General features: G+C 39.6%; 1 protein-coding gene across 2 annotated transcripts; it reads left to right on the forward strand.

The window, feature by feature from the left end:
• The first annotated feature begins 1,351 nt into the window (after nucleotides 1-1,351).
• fshr (follicle stimulating hormone receptor) lies at nucleotides 1,352-17,687 on the forward strand. 2 transcript variants are annotated; one of them, XM_005919478.3, is made up of 15 exons: nucleotides 1,352-1,836; nucleotides 4,802-4,873; nucleotides 5,701-5,775; nucleotides 6,020-6,094; nucleotides 6,194-6,268; nucleotides 8,832-8,903; nucleotides 9,309-9,389; nucleotides 11,471-11,539; nucleotides 11,637-11,711; nucleotides 14,243-14,428; nucleotides 15,020-15,240; nucleotides 16,184-16,365; nucleotides 16,458-16,649; nucleotides 16,876-17,165; nucleotides 17,261-17,687. In XM_005919478.3, the coding sequence occupies exons 1-15, from the start codon at nucleotides 1,646-1,648 to the stop codon at nucleotides 17,277-17,279; spliced, it is 1,875 nt and encodes a 624-aa protein (XP_005919540.1). In that variant the 5' UTR covers nucleotides 1,352-1,645; the 3' UTR covers nucleotides 17,280-17,687. The 2 variants fall into 2 exon arrangements, with proteins under 2 accessions (XP_005919540.1, XP_005919539.1); XM_005919477.3 differs by having other exon boundaries at nucleotides 1,355-1,836; nucleotides 16,876-17,687.
• The last annotated feature ends 2,145 nt before the right edge of the window (nucleotides 17,688-19,832 follow it).

Here is a 19,832-nt window from a genome sequence, read left to right on the forward strand (position 1 = left end):
AGGTCTGAAACAGTTCCTTACTTGGATGTGAAACTAAAGGCAAAAACAAAATATAAAGGCATATGTAGATATCTAGATACCACAGAGACCTGGAACATTCTAATATAACAGAGTCGTTAAACTAATTAACTGAATATTCTGGTTTTAGGTTAAACTCCAAGCATCAGCTACAAGCTTTGCCTTTCATATCAGCTGACTGTCCTGCTTTGTTTTTTGGTGTTGGCACCTGCCAGTACGGAGGAGATGAAGAAGACCATGGAGAAGATTCATTCATGTAGTGAAGGAAGAAATGCAGAGAGTTGGTGTGACAGAGGAGGATGCTAGGAATAGGATGAGATGGAGGCAGATGACCTGCTGTGGCAACCCCTAAAGGGGGCAGCTGAAATAAGAAGAAGAAGAACGACCAAGAGGACTGTGCAGCTGAAACTAAACTAAAGAAGCTTTTTGTAAGCCTACTTGTAACCAGTAATGATGTAAGGATATTCATCTATACACTAACAGACACTTTATTAGATACAACTGGCTGGTACTGCCTCAATTCTTTGTTGCATAGATTCATCAAGGTACTGGAGTAACTTCTATGTGATTGCATGATTACATATCTGCTTTACACAAACTCTCAAGCAGGTATACATAATAAAGTGGCCACTTATGACCAAATGCCGAAAGGCAAAATCGAGTAACCTGAGATTAGACTCCGACCGAAGGCTCTTTGCTACATGTCTTTTGCCACTCTTTCTATTTCTCCCTACTTTACTGTCGCCTCTTTACTTCACTATATAATAACAAGTGAGTGTCTGACGAGTGTATAAGGTACTGCATATTTGGCAGCAAGAGTGTTTTTAAGAAAAGCTGTTGTAACGTGCACTGAAGCTTTTTAGGCAGGACCAGACGACTCAAAGGAAAACTGAAATTTCCATCTGCAGTCATTAATATTTGTGGCACTCTTCTGTTCAGGAACCTGAACGCTTTTCCATGCGTATACATGAAAAGCCAGGGGTGGCAAGAGGAGCAACAAAACCTCAACACAGATGAGCGCAGGCACTCAGGGAAACAGGGATGATAAGTCAGATGCAGAAAATATACAATGAAGTGGTGTGGAGTTGGGTTGCACAGAAGCTTGCAGATGCACGACAGCCAACAATGAGGTTAAATATTATTTTTTTGATCTTATTAAAGGGTTCTTTACCTACATTTGACATAATAGGACAGGAAAAAGAAAATACACATTCACAGAAGGACTGCACAGTTTTTCACAGCGCATCACTACACTTATTCTTCTCTTGCAGTCTCAGCTCATAGAACACCAGTCATTTATATCTTATCAAGACGTATGCTCTGTTCTGGAAGTTGTTACACAGTAGAAAAACACACATAACTCCACCCAGCTGAGACCTCCTACATCCTCATACTCCCATGAGCTTTTCACACGCCCCCAGCATTCACTACTGCATGACAGAAAACACCAAAACACCTCACATTTCTCTCTAACTGACCTGGCGCTGAACCCCCGAGCGGACAGACAGGTAAAAGCGTTCATATCAAATGTGGAGCGTGGACCAGAGACAATATCAGAGTAAAAGACACAAAAAGAAGACAAACTAGAAAAGTGAAACCACTCTGTGGACCCTGGCAGACTGAAGTGATGTTGGTAATGACACTAATGATGCTGCTGATCGTTATGATAAAGACGGCATCAGCCTCGGCGCGCGGCTCTGAAATGGACATTAGACCTGGATTTCATCCCAGTTTGGCCAAACAAACCTCGTGCCCGTCTTGCCAGGTCATGTTTGGAGTCACGGCGTTTCCCTCCAACATCTCCAGCGCCCAGTGCTTGTGAGTACACACAAACACACAGAGACTCACACACAAAAGGATCCACTGGTTGTGGATCCAGATGTTTACTTTTTTTGCCATCGTTGTTAGATTATATTAAGCTACCATGCCTAATCATCATCAATGTAACATTATAATACAGCGCTGTGCGGAATGAAACTTTACTGTATGATACTGTCAGCTGTTTGTTATTTTTCTTTGTGTTTCATCCTGATTTTAAAGAAGCCGACTATTCATTTAAATGAATTAAATTAATGTGATGTGATATTTAAAGTGTAACACTGCTAGAGTGGTGAAAAATTCATATAAATCCCCTGAAAAATAGAAAAGCCCATAGAAAGCCTTCAATGGAGTGTCACACATGTTAATAGATTTTATTCCCCATTCTGTTTACTGTTTTTAAGGAGATGTATGTACCAGTTTTCCTCGGATTACATTATTCCCCTTCCCCTCTAAATGAAGTCTACCTGTCACCTGATCACCATTCTTTTCTGGTAATTGTTTGCAGGCAGTATTTGATAGCATGCTTACACTTTTCTTTCTTTGAGACTCACAAGAGCTAGAAAAACTAAGGAATAGTCAAGTCCAAACCAGCAGAGCCAAAAAGATACCTTTCTGCCTTTATCATGGACCAAGCTTTACTAAATACATGATCCCAGATATTCAATAATGCAGCTTAAAAGTTTTTCATTCCTTTTTGAGTACCCGCATCTCTCACGCTCCACACATTAAGTTTAAAATAGACCCGGTGATGTAATTCGAGTTTTTTTCTTTCTGTAGCTTGAAAGTTTGCTTTCAAGAAAGCCTGAAACTTTAAACCTGAACAACCACAAAGTACATAAATTATAGCTTCTGCTGTTTTGTAGTCTGAGCAGATTTCCTTATGTGGAGCAACTTTAATTTGTATAATTGGCGACATCCCTCAAACTGACATGCGAGTGGAGCAGCAAATGTGTCTATAAATCCCACCACCCATTCACCATATTAAAGCTATACAGTAGCTATGAAATGTTTACAAATTTGAATCCCATCCGTGAACGTGCATAATCATCCAGACGTTCCCGTCTAATCCTCGCTCATCTGCCTGGACGAGTGGTTCAGTTTTGCTCTCAACTTGACTCGGTTGGTTTCATTAAACATTTAGTGATTCGGGGAAATGCATGCAAAGTTTTTCTGCTCATCCTCGGCACCTTGTAGCGCAGCAGCAGCTACTTACTATTGTTGGCCACTGAGCAGGTAGCCACAGGTTAAAGACCCCCCGCTGAGTTTTCTTGTAAACAAACAAAATGAAGGGTTTAAAAGTCAGAGCTTCCCACCAGGACAGTCTGGGTTATGAGCTTGCAGTCTTTTTCTTTTTCTTATGCTACTTTGTGTGTTACTGTTATCAATCAGCAGAATACAGGATGAAACTGGTCGAAGGATTGCGCATTGTGTTGTCTGCACTATAACACGATGATTGCCTTAGCTGTTGCCCAGTTATGATAAAGTCCTGTTTGTACATTTTTTTTTTAATACAGATTAAGCAATCAAGACATTCATTCATGATTTTGGTACCAGGAAAATGAGCAAAGTTCCCATCTTTAGTGTAGAGAAATCCAAGCCTCAGGTAAAGTTAGGGCTGTGCGATATGACCAAAATCTCATATCCCGATATAAAACCTCTATCGTCCTGATAATGATATAAATCACAAAAATGTAACATTTTCTGTAAATTCTGTGAATCTCGGGCAGCTCGTCTTGCGGGAAGTGTTTCCAGCTGCGCGTCATGTAGCTGGAGTCGAGTGTTTTAACCGATGCATGAAACGATACATTTTTAGACATAAGTTGTAAAGGCCGCCGTTTTCTTTGTGAGTATTTATTACACGGCGTGCTGCGGGGAAAAGCCTGTTCTAACGTTTGAGTCTAAGGTTTATTTTTTAGCACCTGGCGGCTCTTTTTTAATTCTCATCCGTAAATAATCTGCTCTTTCACGTGATTCAGTTTATTTTGAAAAGTCTCAACAGGATCTTGAGCTTTATTGTGAAAGGTTTATGTGGAACATAAACAAGCGGACACGCGATGGTGTTACCGTTGTTATTGCTAACAACAACGCATAAAAACAGGCGCTTGTCCATCTCTGTGGTTATATAAAATAAAAGAGAAAGAGAGAACTTTAAGAAATTAATATAGCCACTACAGTGACCATCAAAACAATGAAAAAATATTGCCGTAAACAGCAATGATAGCATAAAATGAAACATAGACGTTTTTATATCGTCATCCGATATATATCGTTATATCGAACAGCCCTAGGTAAAGGTATTTCTACTTTCATAGTGTCACTTTAACCTGTAGTGCTTGTTTAAAGGTGACATGATTGATCGCCACTCATAGTAAACAGTGACCTTTTGCTTTGGCTGCCTAAACATTTGCAAAGAATCTCAAGGCCTTCCAGAGAAAGAGACAGGGTGAGGTGAAGATTAGAATCACCCTAAGCATTTATTCAAACTTCTATCGAAACGTACACACGAGCAGTTTCGCCTTACACAATCTATCTTTCCAAAAAAACAGAACAAAAAAACATAGCCTATGAGTAAATACAGCTGACACACACTCAAGACAAGGACACACTTGTGGCAGAAGAAGCAAGCATCCCTAGAGATGCGCTGCGATCTCCCAGGAGGCCATGCGTGTGTTCTCTTCTGCTCTATATTTTGCTCGAAGGTCAAGGCTCGGGAACAGTGGGGATATTTACAAGTATGCAGTAAGTATGCTGCAAGTATGCAAGACCACATGCAAAGAGCTTGGGAACTCGTGTAGACTTTCTTCACGTATATTTTGTTTCACACATGAAAAGAACAAAAATCTCATCGTGATTGAGTAACTGACCTTCTTCAGTGGTCAGTGTGCACACAAAGCCCCTGCGAGCCTTGTGATCAGTGTGAAGTGCTGAAACCTGATGTGAGTGGCTGTTTCTGCATCAACAGGGAAGTTAAGCAGACGCAGATCCGAGAGATTCAGCAGGGCGCCCTCTCCAGCCTCCAGCACCTAATGGAACTGTAAGTGTGCGCCTGTCGATTATGTTTGTTCTTCGATGCGGAGCATAATGTGCTGAGGAGGTCAAAACACACGAGATATGGGTCATCCAAACAGACGGGGAATAATTCAGTGGCATTCCTGGTAACACAGCCAGGAATGCCACTGTATTCATTCAATAAAACAACTTTTTTTTTTATTGAATGAATAAAATCACTTTGCTCCACATTCATATTTAACAAGAGCTGGAGTTATAGATATTGATTTTGTACTCATGTGACAATTTGTACACGGTGCCAATTAGGTTATCGCTTTGCTTTCTACATAAATATATTTCTACAATAAACTTTTATAATTAGCAAACAGTGATTTCAAATTAAATTGTTCTTTTTTTCTGCTGCTATGAATCATTTTAATTAGTAGTGATTAAAATATTGATCAAGCAAGGATCAGTTGTTCAGTTTCAAAAGTGAAAATAGTTGCAGGTGCTGACTCTTACATGTTAAAGTGTAAAAGAAAGCAATCACAAGCTAAAAAAATGGGCAAATGTTTGATAATAGATTGAACTTTTTAGTTGCCTCTGTTGTGATTTTCATGATTCATCTGCAGTGTTTATTTAAGAGACTTATTGATTTTAAAACCATAGGAATTGCAAATAGAAACTGTGTTTTGCACATATATTTAACCAGGGTGTGTCCTACACCCAAAGTTTGTTTTTATTTTTTAATAACTTTACAGGAAAAATCCGAGGATTCTGTCTGATTTGAGACATCGATTACAAAAAACCCCTCCTATAATAACTTTTATATTCTTTACTTTTTCTTTTACTCGTCATTACTGCCAACTACAGGACCATATCCGAGAACGACATGCTGGAGAGTATCGGTGCTTTTGCCTTTTCTGGCCTCCCTCAGCTCACCAAAATGTGAGTATACTGATTACTAAAAGCCGCTGACTGCATAAAGCAGATTTTATCCTACATGTTTGTGTTTAGTCTTTGTAATGGAACATGAAGAGCTCTGGCCTCTGAGGAAGATCACCCAAATAGTTAAGAAGTTAAGCATCCAAGGGGTGGCGGAGACAAAAAAAGACTCCAAAGAATGAGTGTGAATGAATAATAGACCACATGATTTTTTAAAATATATTTCATATTCATGTGTTTCCCTCAGTTTAATATCTAAAAATGCTGCTCTGAGGAATATCGGGGCTTTTGCTTTCTCCGACCTCCCTGAACTCAGTGAGATGTAAGTATAACTGGCAGGATAATGGCACCTGTGAAACCCCGTAATTGCAAACCAGTCATTTATATTAATGAGAATCTGACTGAAATATGTTTCTTTCAGAATCATAACAAAGTCAAAACACCTGAGTTCCATCCACCCCGATGCATTCAGGAACATGGCAAGACTACGGTTCTTGTGAGTACTCAGTGAGAGTTCACATTTCTACCACAGTTTGTCTCTCAAAACTGATTGTGAGTCCAAAATAGGTCACGGGTGACAGCCCTACTTCTGATGGCCCGCATGATCAAAGACATTATTTTTTAATGAGCTTGGCTCCCCGGTGTCACCCTTCATCCCCAACATGGGGGGGGGAAAAGTCTTTTTTTCCACAAAATGACTTAAAGGCCATTTCATGACTGCTACTTTAATTTGTTGCAAACAAAAAAAAGTATTATTTTATGTCTTTTGAAACAATCTCAAAGTAGCAGTTTATAAAGAACACTGCAGCGCTCAAATCCCTTACAGACATTCTTAACTGTTACTGTTTGTCCCAATTTGTGAAAACTGGGACACATAAACAGAAATCTGCGATGGAAAAAAATAAAGCGATTGCTTTTTTAAAGAGGGCCACCTTAGTGCAAGTTTAGTTTGTTTTCAAATATTTTCCTTGGGGGTCGTGGGGGTGTTATTATGCTTGTTTACGGCTCCATATTGTTATTATAGCTTTGCAAAATTTGTAGTTCAAAATACTCCTTATTCATCTTATGCTGGGCCTTTATGCAGCCCATGGAAATAATCCATTTCATCTTCTATGAGCAGGTGGGTGAGGCTCTAGACCAGGGGTCCTCAATCCCAGTCCACGAGGGCCGGTGTCCCTGCAGGTTTTAGATGTGTCCTTGATCCATCACAGCTGATTTAAATGGATAAATGACCTCCTCAGCATGTCTTGAAATTCTTCAGAGGCCTGGTAATGAACTAATCATGTGATTCAGGTGTGTTGACCCAGGGTGAGATCTAAAACCTGCAGGGACACTGGCCCTCATGGACTGGGATTGGGGACCCCTTCTTTAGACTTAGAGCCAGACCTGTGTAAGAGGATCATAATAGGAATTCTGGCCCTCTTTAACATCACACAGAGCCAAAAGTAGAAAAAAAACTGTCGGAGCAGCCTGAGGCCTGAGCTTTTGGCTCACAGGTATTGCTTGACTATATGAAAGTAATTCTTGCCTCACAGCAAGAACGTCCTGGGATTGAAATTGTACACCGGTTAATGGGTGATTTTAAAAGATTTTAAATTGGCTGTATTGGCGCCTACACCTGATTTAGAATATTTTAAATGGCTGATCCTGTTTCCTGATCCACTAAAGGAAACACGAGAAATCAAATCAGAAGTCACTGACTGACAATCAAAGACAAAGACCAAGGAAACACTACATATACATACACACACACAGATAGGGGTAACAGCTGGTTTCCAGTTGGTTATTAAACAGATGAAAACAATTAGACAGTCTGATGACCGAATGGCAAACAATCACAAAAAGAGGTAAAAGTAGGAAGTAAAACCAAACATAAAACAGGATGTAAACAAGAGACAATTAGACATGAGGGCTACGACTAAACGTGATAGGAGCAACAGGAGAACACAGAAAGCAGGAGAAACTACATGCACAAAGAAACATAATAAAACCCACAAATATAGCAGGGACCGAAACACAACAAATGGCCTACATTACAAAAACACGTTGGACCTCATTGGTAAACGGTGCCTATGCACCAATCTGTGCATAAACCATGAATATGAATATTTCATGCACAAATCTGTGATTCATCGTAGCCCGAACCCTAACCTTTAATCCAGGAGTTCTCAAACTTTAAAGGGTCTTCATAATGTTGATATCCAATTAGCTGGTTCAGACTTAAAATCACTTATCAACATGGAGTGACTCAGAGATATATTTAGTATAATTAGCTACCTGGCTGGTTAATAAGCCAGGCTACTCAGCAGTTGTAGCTCAGCGCACCCTGAGAGGAGCAAATGTTTTCATGACAGACTGATGTGAAGTGTCACAATTATATCAGAGTTTCTGCAGTGAAAATGTGGGAGGAAGCAATGGATACGTTACACTTTTGTTATTAGTAGAAAGTTTCTCCATTAGTATACATGTCTCTTTCAAGGAGCAAGACTTTATTGTAATTCTTTAAAGTTATCTTGAGCAAAAGTTCTCCAGGCTTTCTGAAGTTTTTCTTTAGACACTGTTTGCTTTTTGTAGTCATTTTTATTCCACCTGACCATTTTCAGAGCAATGGGTTTTTGTTTTGTTTTGTTTGTTTGCTTGTTTTGTAAGTCACGTAATGCTAAAATATGAATCATAAGCATGAAAAATTCACCTAACTTGGGGGAGAAACTAGAGTTGTATTTTTAGGCAATTTGTTACTAGCTGCCACAAAAACACATCATTTGTCCCCATTTTTATTACTGATTTTTTTAAAAATGCCAAAGATAGCACACAGAGCAATGAACATAAAATGGCATTTTTGCACCAACAATGAGATTCCCAAGAATCGTCTTTAAGTTATGTTAGGATGGCAGACACATCAGACATCAGTATGTCTTTGTTATTTTTTAATCTAATTTATTACAATGGATGAGACAGTGTATGCGATTTTATCACTGCTACTCCCTGCTTAGTGTCTGCTTTTCAGAGGTTACAATTTAGTAACATGTTCTGGTTAAACCTTTACTTTTACATCACAGGACTATCTCCAACACCGGGCTCAGGATTTTTCCAGACTTCTCCAAGATCCATTCCACCGCCTGCTTTCTGCTGTAGGTCTCAGTACAATTACAAAAAACGATCTCATATACACGCCTCCACATGTGAATTTATAGGCTATTATATGCATACAGAATTAAATACTCCCATAAGAAATCACACCACTAATCATATATTACTGCAGTAAGAATTCAGCAGTTCTTACCAAACAGACTATCAGGAACACGCACCATCTGTCCCTAGCCGTCATCCTTTAAAAATCCATATTCAAACTGTCTCCCAACTGACATCTGTCATCTTCAAAATGACAGTGGATTAGACAGGCACTGCTGAAGGCTTCCTAATGTTTTACACCTTCTGCTGTTTTGGGGGGGTTTTCCACTAAAAAATGTATTTCTACCACTTACTTAGCAATAGTGGTCATTTATCTTAAAGTTTTTGTTCTTTGTACTGCTTAGGGATCTTCAGGACAACAGCCACATAAAGAGAGTCCCTGCCAATGCCTTCAGAGGCCTCTGCACTCAAACCATTGCAGAGATGTAAGCGATTCATCTTTCTTTTTTAGAAACACATCACCCTCACAGATCCGAGTGGGCATTACATGCACAGTGATGAATGTTCCACGAAATGCTCTTTGCCCTCTTCACTGAGTTTCTCCTTTTTTCTATGTTTCATACTCATACTTTTATTGCCTTTTATAAATTTTTGTGCTTTCCTTTTCAGCTGCAGATCATTAATCTAACATAAAATTACATTTTTTTGCTTTTTGCATATGTCACAGATTGTTTTCTTTGAAAAAAAAAATGAAAGCATAAGTGTAATTTTGAGATAGCGGTAATTAATTACCTCTATTTAAGGCTTCTTGATGCTTTCACTCAATCATTTTCATCTGTAAAAAAACTGCTGCTAGTTTAAAAATTAAGATTTTAAATCAACCCACATACTAATAGAGCAATGTTGTACAGAAGAGTGAGCCAAAGGTTCTCCACAATGATGTAAGAGACCGATAAAGTCATACAGAAACAACTTACCAAAGTTATGCTACTCAAGGTGATTCTACAAGCCACCAAATTCTGGGGAGTTTAGTTTTAGTGTTTAGTTTTTAATAGGACTTCAGAGAGTCCTACGAAAACTTTGTTAGCAGTCATTTGGTAGGTACAGATCGAAAATTTGAGTTAGCATTAGTTCAACCATGACAGGTTCCAGTAGTTAAGATGCAGCTTAATTGCTAATGAATTATTGATATCAATCCCGTATTACTGAAGCCAGTATGACCTTTTTGATTTTAAAAACTTTTGTTGACAGCTAAACTACTGCTACAAGTAAAAGTAGTTTAGCTGTTTGTTTAATGTGCCTAGATCACCAGGAGCTTTAGCCAGCAATAGGTTAGCTTAAGAGTTAGCTTAACATAGGAGACAGCAGTAGAGCCACATTTCTGTATAATTTACTGTATAACTTAATTTATAATTTATCTACTAATAAAAATTGTATTTGTTCAGCTCTTGTGGTTTTACAGGGATGATATGTCTGACTATTTCTTGGCTTTAAGTAGCTTATCGGGCAGTCAGGAAGTTACTCTACCTATCCAACAAATAGTCTGGCACATAACCTCGTGTAAAACTGTTTTGATTTCGGGGGGGGGGTTTACACTTTCAAAAAAACAATATAATGTGTTAACTAATGAGTCTTACAGGAGGGAGTAGTAGGTGGATTTTTTAAACCTTTGAATTGTGCCAGGCTTATCATTATTATTATTTCCTTCCAGGCTTTGTACTAAGCTAATTCAGAAAGGGTGGTACCAGTTGAAGGAAATAAATGTCAAATTTGCTTTTACATGTAAAATATGTGAGTATGTATCACTAAATGCCACTCACTCATCATTCCTACAGGAATAAATGCACTCTGCAGTCCCAGTTACCTCTTATGAACTCTGATAACTGGGAATCAAACTGCATAGTCTTCAGCTTATAAAGAGCAAAAAGTCTACTTTAAATTCTGTGTCTGATAAATAAATATTCGTTCAAATTCAAAGCTTCAGGGCCATCATTGGTAGGCTGTGACTCTCTGCACCCAGACTTCAAAGCAAGTTTATTATTCTGTGACTGCGCGGTAAAAAAGCGAACAAAACCATCTTTGTTTGTGCAGCTTTTATCTACAGAACTCGATGTTCTCCAATTCAGTCAGCAGTGCCGGGCTAGTTGTTATTATTATCTTTTTTTCCTACCAGACTTTGTGCTATAGTAATCCAGAAGGCTGCTGGCTGTAAATTAATAGAGATGGATAAAAGGATGCAATCAACACTCAGCAAGAAGAAGCTGGATTTTTTTTCCATAAATGCAGGATCCTTCCAACAAAACATTTTGATGGCAGCGTCTGAGATCCATACTGTTAAATACAGAAGAAAAGTAGGAAGCAGAAGAGGCAGTAGAAGGCGACACAATCATATCAACGCTTTACTCAGTGTTGCACTAAAACCCTTTGTATTTGTACAGCTTTACTCACTGAGAACAAAAGAAGTGCAAACACTAAAATTGGCATTGATAGCTAAGTAAGTTTACAGTTGGAAATGTTCTGTGTTGGAGCCACATGACTGTAATTTGGCTTCCCTTTCTAATGACAGACGGCTCACCAGAAATGGCATCAAGAAGGTGGCAAGTGACGCCTTCAACGGAACAAAGATGCACAGATTGTGAGTCACAGGCAGAGACACAATTACAAACAGAAGATTTAAAAAAAAAAAAACCATACACATTTAACTCCACTCTCTCTTTCTCCCTTGCTCTCAGGTTCCTAAGAGGCAACCGACAGCTTACTCACATCAGTCCCAGTGCCTTTGTGGGTTCCAGTGAGTTGGTGGTACTGTAAGCATGACATTCAACAGTAACTCATGCCTAAATGATTCACCCTGCTCATCATACCTTATTAAAGTCAGAATGTTGGAGAAAGCAGGGGGTGGGAGATGATATCTGCACGGACTTGGAAAATCTTTACAGATCTAAGATTAAAAATAGTTTAGGGTGAGGTGAACATGATGGACTCTACCTGGAAATAGAGATTTCTGTTTATTCCCCTAACAAAGAGACATGTCTACTGAAGTAAGAATCAGACAAATTATTTGTTATTCTTTTGGACTGTCATCACTGTGATGTTTTTTTTCCTTCACTCCCTGGCAGTCACTTGGCAATCAAACAGTAGCTTCTCTTCAGCTTCTTTCTTTTCTTTTTTTTTATTCAGCTGGCACTTCTCTTAAATCCAAGTGCATTTCATGAAAATTTATATTTTATGAACTGATCAAATCTCTATTACAGACAGCACACTGAGGGGAAGAGAAGAATCTGTTAAAAAGGCAGTTCACCCCTAAATTAAATTAATGCATTTTTCCTCTGGGCTGTGGTGACATTTATCCATCTAGATTGTTTTGGTGTGGGTTTCCCAGCTTTGGAGATATTAGCTGTAGAACTGTTTGCCTTCACTTACATGTGACAGAACTGAAAGACACTTGCCTTGCGGTGCTTAAACCATAAAAAATATTATAGTACTGTGCAGAAATCTTATATTTTAGAGTGAAAATTGTAAATGGATGCAGTGATTCTTTAAAACAGTGTAGAACGCAAGTGAGAGAGAGTTTGTCCTGACCTAACCCGCACGCTGTGATAACGATTTGCACCAGAAATTTCACCTTCAGATTCATCACTCCATAAGACCCATCCACACTGATTTTCAGTCCAGTTCTTGTGTAATCTGGCATGGCTCAGCCTTTTCTTCCTGTTTTGCTTCCTTAAGAAGGGCTTCTTGACAGCCATCCTTTCACTGAGAGCATTTCTCATGAGCCTTCAGTGAACAGCAGATGGATAAGCTGAAGGGCCTGATGCGTCTCTCAGGCCCTGTGTCACGTCTTTGCTGGATTTTTTTCCTCCCATTTCTTATGGACAGGAAGTTCAAATGTTGTTGTTCATCTGCTGTCGATAGTTTTAGGGGCTGCTACTTCTTCTTTTCTCCTCCACTTGTCCAGTTTCCCTCATTTTTCAACACATTGAACACAATAACATGATTTGCCAAGCTTTTGGCTAACAGCTCTTAGGGAATCACCTTGGCTAAAAAAAATGTATTTTATGCCTGTCAAACTGTGGTATTATTTTAGTATTTCTGGTATATTCAGTTGAAGAAATTGGAACAAATGATGTGTTTCTGTGACAGGCTGCTTGTAACAAAATGCCTAAAGATACAATTTAGAACTGGTTCTTCGCTGAGATTTTTGTTATGTATAGACACGGCACTGGTTCATCACTTGAGTTAGGTGCTATTTTTATGCTTGAATGATTCATAGCTGAGTGTTCAGTAGTTGAACAAAACAACCCAAGTTTCCTTGTGAAAATGGTAAGTTTCGAGGATCGGACTGAAACTGAGTGAAAAAGCAGCCAATGTCCAAAGAAAGACTGAAAGTCCTTCTGAAAGCCTGGAAACTTGTTGCTGAAGACCACTCTGTAAAAATTTTAAGACACCAGGAGACGAAATCGTAAATGCAGTGGCACGAGTTAAAATTCAACTCAAGGCCCTGTGTCGCATGTTTTCTCCTACTCTCTCTCCTAGCTTTGGTGTCCAATAAAGGCAGAAAAAGGCTTAAAAAATACCAAGAAAAAATGTCTCTTTCCCAAAACATGGCCAGGTTACTCAACAACAAAACCATATTGACAAAGCTTCCTGTGAGCAGGAGGAACTGTTTGCTTTCTGCTGCTTCCATTACAGCTCAATCGTGAATGGAGGCCATTAAGGTTTATTATTATGTCTTATAATGTGAACATGCCCCTCATTACAGGGAAATCCCATCTTCCACCAGGTGTTAAGGCCTTTATGTAAGTTCCCCAAAGAAGGTCCACTCTCTTATGTTATCTGTCTTATTTCTTCTTGGTTATCTCTGCCAGGACCTACTCTTTAAAGTCCTTGTGATATGTTAATTTCCCTTTCAGGCCATGTCAACCTTGCGTAGGTTATCTAGGGCATTTTATCCATCTCCTCCACCACCAACCTTTGAACTCTTGGGGGGCAGTCACTATTTTCTAGGTTCATCAGTTGAGCTCTGGTTTTTGAGATGTGGTCTTTGAGTAGAGTAGAAAGAAAACAAGGTTTGTTGAGTTTTTAAAAGTTTGTTTGTAGACAATTTAACTACCTCAAAGAAAGACTCTATTACGTTCGAGAAATGACAGAAATTTTGACCAGAAATGTCTTCGAAACCACGCAGCTCACACCAAAAGAATTACTTCAATAAATACCACTAGAGCCCAGAGGAAAAGTATGTCTGTTTGCTTCTTGGGGGTGAACTGTCCATTTAAGCATGATATTGATTCCGGAAATAAAATTTTAACTCGCTTTTTTTCTCCGCTTGCTTCTGCAGAGACATCTCTGAAACAGCCCTTGCCTCTTTGCCAGACTCGATCCTTGGAGGCCTCAAGAGGCTGATCGCCGAGTCAGCCTTCAACCTGAAAGAACTTCCTCCTCTTCAGCTCTTTACCAAACTGCGCCAGGCAAAGCTGACATACCCATCACACTGCTGCGCCTTCCTGAACATGCACCGAAACAGGTACACGTGCTCTGCCAGTCAAAAGACACCTGAAGATGTTTTTTTGGAAATTGTATGAGATTTGGGGGAAGTTGCTTCTTCACTTTGTTGCAAAGAGTTACCTGGTAGGATTGAAACCACTCTTACTGTTTATTAAATGTGGCACTACAGTGTGAACTGTCTGTGAAGCTTACATTCAGTCGCTTCAATCCAGTGGCTCTCTCACTGTGGGGTATAAAGACTACAAAAAGGCTGGGAAAAAAACTATGAAGTGAAACTAAATTTAATTTGATTTTCTTTTGTAAGCGAAAATATAACAAACAAGATTTTTGATGCTGTTTTGGATCATAAATAATAATGTGGGCTGTTAGGCGTGAAGCATTTTTGCCTTTTGAAGTGAGGCATGCCAGGAAAATGTTGGGAGACACTGGGATGAGCCCTTACATGGACGTACACAATTGTGTGGGTTGGTTTGTTTTATGGTCTTTTCAATATCCTATTTGTCCATTTCTGGTTAAATGCCACTGAGTCAACAGCTCAAGCAGTTGCTGAAACAAAACTCATTTACTTTGTTCCTGTGTTGTCCACTTTGTGTGTATTGTTGTGTACTAGATCGGGATGGCACTCACTGTGCGACAACCCCGAGGCTAAAAATAACCTGCACTTCTTCAGGGAACACTGCTCCAACTCCACCTCCATCACCTGCAGCCCAGCCCCTGATGACTTCAACCCCTGTGAAGATATAATGTCTGCTGCCCCCTTACGCATCCTCATCTGGATCATCTCTGTCCTTGCCCTGCTGGGCAACACAGTAGTTCTCCTTGTATTGTTAGGTATGTTATGTAATTAAAAGGTATTTGGATATTTATGTCTGGAACACCTAAATAAATATTTCTCCAGCTCCATCACTGGAACTGACAGATCTTCAGGCCTTTCTGGTTTAAAGTAAACCCAGGAAAACTTTTTAATACATTGTTTACCTTCTCAGTTAATCTATTTTATAAGAGACCATTTCCTGAAACCTGACCAAAGACTTTTTCCCCTAAACTTAACCAAAATGTATGAAAGCGTGTTTCTGCCACTTTATTTGGCTATAATTTAACATTTTTGGCTATTAACTCCATTTTCTGAATTAGGTATCTCAAACGTTTGACTTACTCAGAAGTTTTAGTTAGTAAGTCAAAACCTTGAGATGCGTAATTTAAATATTTGAGACAATAGCCTTAAATTTTGAGATATTTTGAATTTGGGTGCTGTTAGCAGCGAAGGCAGGAACCCAAGCTGTGGCTCTGCTGCTCTGATCAGTCTGCAGTTACACATATCTGTGTGAAATACGCTCGGATGCCCTGTGGGTTCTGAAACCTTTCCTTTCATGTGCAGCATAGGTTTTGGGGAAACTGTAGCCATTCTGAGGGATTAGACACATGGACTAGCCATCCTTTGCCATGGGCCTCGAAAAGCCTCAGGCGCACCTCACAGGACATGCAGTTTCAGAAATGCTCTAATCCAGCTGTTTAGCCATGACAGTTTACTCCAAATTGTCTGGAAACTTCCTTTTACTTGCCCACATTTCACGTTTCCAAAGCAGCGAAATAAAGAAGTGACTGCCCATTTGCTGCTTAACATATCCTACAACCCCATTAAAGGTGCTAATGCCATTGCTACCATGTTATTCACCCATTTAATATTTAATGTTATGGCTCATTGGTACTTTGGATCTCCTAAGTGGATTTTATTGCTGATATTTATTTATTTGTCTTCTTTGTCTGTGATCAGGCAGCCGCTATAAGCTGACTGTTCCTCGATTCCTCATGTGCCACCTGGCCTTTGCTGACCTCTGCATGGGCATCTACCTGGTAGTCATTGCAACCGTGGATATGCTCACACGTGGACGGTACTACAACTATGCTATAGACTGGCAGATGGGCTTGGGCTGCAATGCTGCAGGCTTCTTCACGGTGTGTATTCATCACATCACATCACATAGTGACAACGCTCATTCAAGCATGTGTTTGAATTGTAAAGTAGCGTGTCTGTGTGTCATTTACAGGTGTTTGCCAGTGAGCTGTCAGTGTTTACCTTAACAGCAATCACCGTGGAGCGCTGGCACACCATCACGCATGCTCTGCGACTTGACCGCAAACTTCGCCTGAGACACGCTTGCATCATCATGACAATAGGCTGGATCTTCTCCTTGCTGGCTGCACTGCTGCCTACAGTTGGGATCAGCAGCTATGGCAAAGTGAGTGTTAAATTTCACCACTACATGCTGATACAATTACTACAAGGTGGTACTTCACTCCTTTCTTAAACCAACCATCACTCTACTTTTATTGCTCTACTACTTTTACTACTACTCCTAATACTGTAGGTGTCTGCTAATTTAGCCTGCCAGTCCATAGTTTATATTGTTGAATTATGTATCAAGACCCCCGAATACTGTTTATTGTTTTTATTTCTTCATGCAGGTGAGCATCTGCCTCCCCATGGATGTTGAGTCCCTGGTCTCCCAGTTCTACGTGGTCTGTCTTCTCCTCCTCAACATCTTGGCGTTCTTCTGTGTGTGCGGCTGCTACCTCAGCATCTACCTCACCTTTCGCAAGCCTTCATCAGCGCCAGCCCACGCCGACACCCGTGTGGCTCAACGCATGGCCGTCCTCATCTTCACAGACTTCATCTGCATGGCTCCGATCTCTTTCTTCGCCATCTCAGCTGCCCTCAAGCTGCCTCTCATCACCGTCTCAGACTCCAAGCTACTGTTGGTGCTATTCTACCCCATCAACTCATGCTCCAACCCCTTCTTATATGCCTTTTTCACCCGTAACTTCAGAAGGGATTTCTTTCTCCTCGCAGCTCGCTTCGGGCTGTTTAAGACTCGAGCGCAGATTTACCGGACAGAGAGTTCCTCGTGTCAGCAGCCAGCGTGGACCTCTCCAAAGAATAGCCGTGTTATCTTGTATTCCTTGGCCAATACGCTAAGTCTAGATGGAAAACAAGAGTGCTGACTTTTACCCACATTTACAGGTATGGACTTTTTGCCTTGATTGCATATTATATCGATACAAACAGGCTGCTAATTCCTTAAAATGATGCCTCAGATCATGAATTTTGATTACTACCTGGGAAATTTTTTCTGTCTTCTTAGACCAGAAAGATCTAAGAAAAAACACAAAATTCAACCAAGTGAAAGGCAAAAGAGCTGAGAACTCATTTTTGACAATTTGACCCAAGTGTCTGCAAAACACAGTGATTGTTAAAATAAACAATGCTCTTGCTCTTGCTTCTGTTTGTGCTCCTAATCTGATTCTGTGTTTATTGGGCTTGAGCCAGTGAAGGCTTCCACTGAAGACTGCTCTTCGGTTAATAAATAGCATCCAGAGACCCAGCTCTCAACAGAAGTGATGATCCTCCATATAAAGATCTGGGTCAGTTCAACAAAGAAGTTGATGCTTGTCTCTGTGCAAGTCTGAGATCTCTGTTAGGGATGTACATGTACAAGTGGTCAAGATTAGACTTCCAGGCCATGAGACCAGAGGTGTACAAGTCACAAAAAGCTTTTTATAAAATTATATTTATATGTCGCCACAATCTGAGCAGTTCAGACCCAAGAGAAAGCATGCATACCTACCATGTTTTCACCTCTCCTTTAAGGTTACACATAAATCACCATGTTTCAATCATAATAGTATCAGCTGACTATTCAGCACAAAGTAGACACGGTGTTCAGTGGCGTGTCTAAACTTGGTTACCTGAGCTATGCACTGCAGCAATCCATGCAAACATGACCACAAAAGAACTAATTATACACTCACTGGCCACTTTATTAGGTGTACTTGTTTGGCTGCTTGGTAATGCAAATACTTAATGAGCCAATCGCATGGCAGCAGCTCAGTGCATTCAGACACATAAACTGGGGCATTTTCAAGATTTTTTAAATGTGGTGGCACGGCAGAGACCAAGAATACAGTAGAGGGGGGAATTTAAATATTAGATTTGCAAAAAGATCAGAAAACTGACAGAAATTATTGGGTATGATTTTTGGTGTGCAACCTTGTGTTTTATTACAAGTTTATTGTGTGAAAAGTGGTGGAAAAAAAGTATTTAGACTTAACCTAAGTAAAAGTTGTAATTACACTTAAACAGCTTAATAGTTCACAAGTTATATAATCAAAATGTATTCAAAGTGCCTAAAGTAAACACACTCTTTATATAGAATGGCTATTTTTTTCTCGTCTCTTTAACGAGGCAGCTGTTGATGAGTTTGATTCCTGATATATTGTTCAATAGGTTCATTTATAAAACAAATACAATTAATGTACAAAATAAAAAAAAGATAAAGCTTTAAAATGAGTATTATGTAGTATGAAATTTTAACAATTGTATCCAAAATAAAATGGATTCAAAAGCGGAAAGTAACATAACAAGGAAGCATTTAAATAAAGTACAAGTACAATAAATCTCTGCTTCAGTAAATTACTGGAGTAAATATACTCACTTACATTTCTAATTGTTGATACCAAGCTTTCATCCAATGGTGTTGACCATTGCAAGATTACTAAAGGGGGGGGGATGCCACTCCAAGCTCCTCCCCCTCTAAACATGCCTCTATGTAAACATAATCAAGACAACCTGCTAAAGTTCAAAATGAGCATCAGAATGGGAAAAAGGTGATTGGAGTTAATTTGATAGTGTCATTGTTTATGGTGCCAGATGGTCCCACATGTCGCCACAATCTGCCGGCCGGACTGCAAACTGATAGGATAGCAACATTAACTTAAATAACTTCTGTACAATCAAGGTGTGCAAGTTATGTAAGAAAACTGGGCATTGCTTAGTCTGATAACTCTTGATTTCTATTCTGACGTTCTTATAGTAGGTTCAGAGTTTGATGTAACGGAGCAAACTGAGTCACAAAGCTCAGATCATCTAAAACTGATTTCTTGAAAATGAAAAGGAGTTCACCACAGTCACCACATTTCACTCCAGCAGAGCACCTTTGGGATGTAGTCAAATGGGAGATCATCATCACCAGTGTTGGGTAAGTTACTTTAAATTAGTAACTTAGTTACATTACTAGTTACTTCTATCAAAAGTAACTCAATTACTTCAAGTTACTCGTTACTTTCAGAGTAACTAGTTACTAGGGAAAGTAACTTTGGTTTTACTCAGAATTCTCTTGTTAATGTGTTGCTTCCGTAACTGGATACCCAGCAAGATTGCCAGTCTTCTAGCTTGCTTACTTGTGCACTGTGCCACCTACCAATAGAAAGGAAAAAATAATGTGCACATTTCCACAAGAGAAATCCCACGCCTGATTCTATCCTAGCCTGCTTTTCACATCCAACACGAAAACTGCAGTTTCGATTGTACTCAGAACTCGGAAATTCTGCCTTCTGAATAGGAAGATGTAGGTAACACCAGACTG

The sequence above is a fragment of the Haplochromis burtoni genome, unplaced genomic scaffold (genome assembly GCF_018398535.1).
Source record: "Haplochromis burtoni strain Fernald_Lab_line unplaced genomic scaffold, NCSU_Asbu1 Contig_37, whole genome shotgun sequence".
NCBI lineage: Eukaryota > Metazoa > Chordata > Actinopteri > Cichliformes > Cichlidae > Haplochromis > Haplochromis burtoni.

What these genes read in the sequence shown, in the direction of transcription:
- fshr (XM_005919477.3), top strand. Translation starts at nt 1,646, where the DNA reads ATGTTGGTAATGACACTAATGATGCTGCTGATCGTTATGATAAAGACG. An exon ending in AGTTCTCCTTGTATTGTTAG is followed by an intron (nt 15,241 to 16,183) that starts GTATGTTATGTA and finishes GTCTGTGATCAG; the next exon opens with GCAGCCGCTATAAGCTGACT. An exon ending in GGATCAGCAGCTATGGCAAA is followed by an intron (nt 16,650 to 16,875) that starts GTGAGTGTTAAA and finishes TTCTTCATGCAG; the next exon opens with GTGAGCATCTGCCTCCCCAT.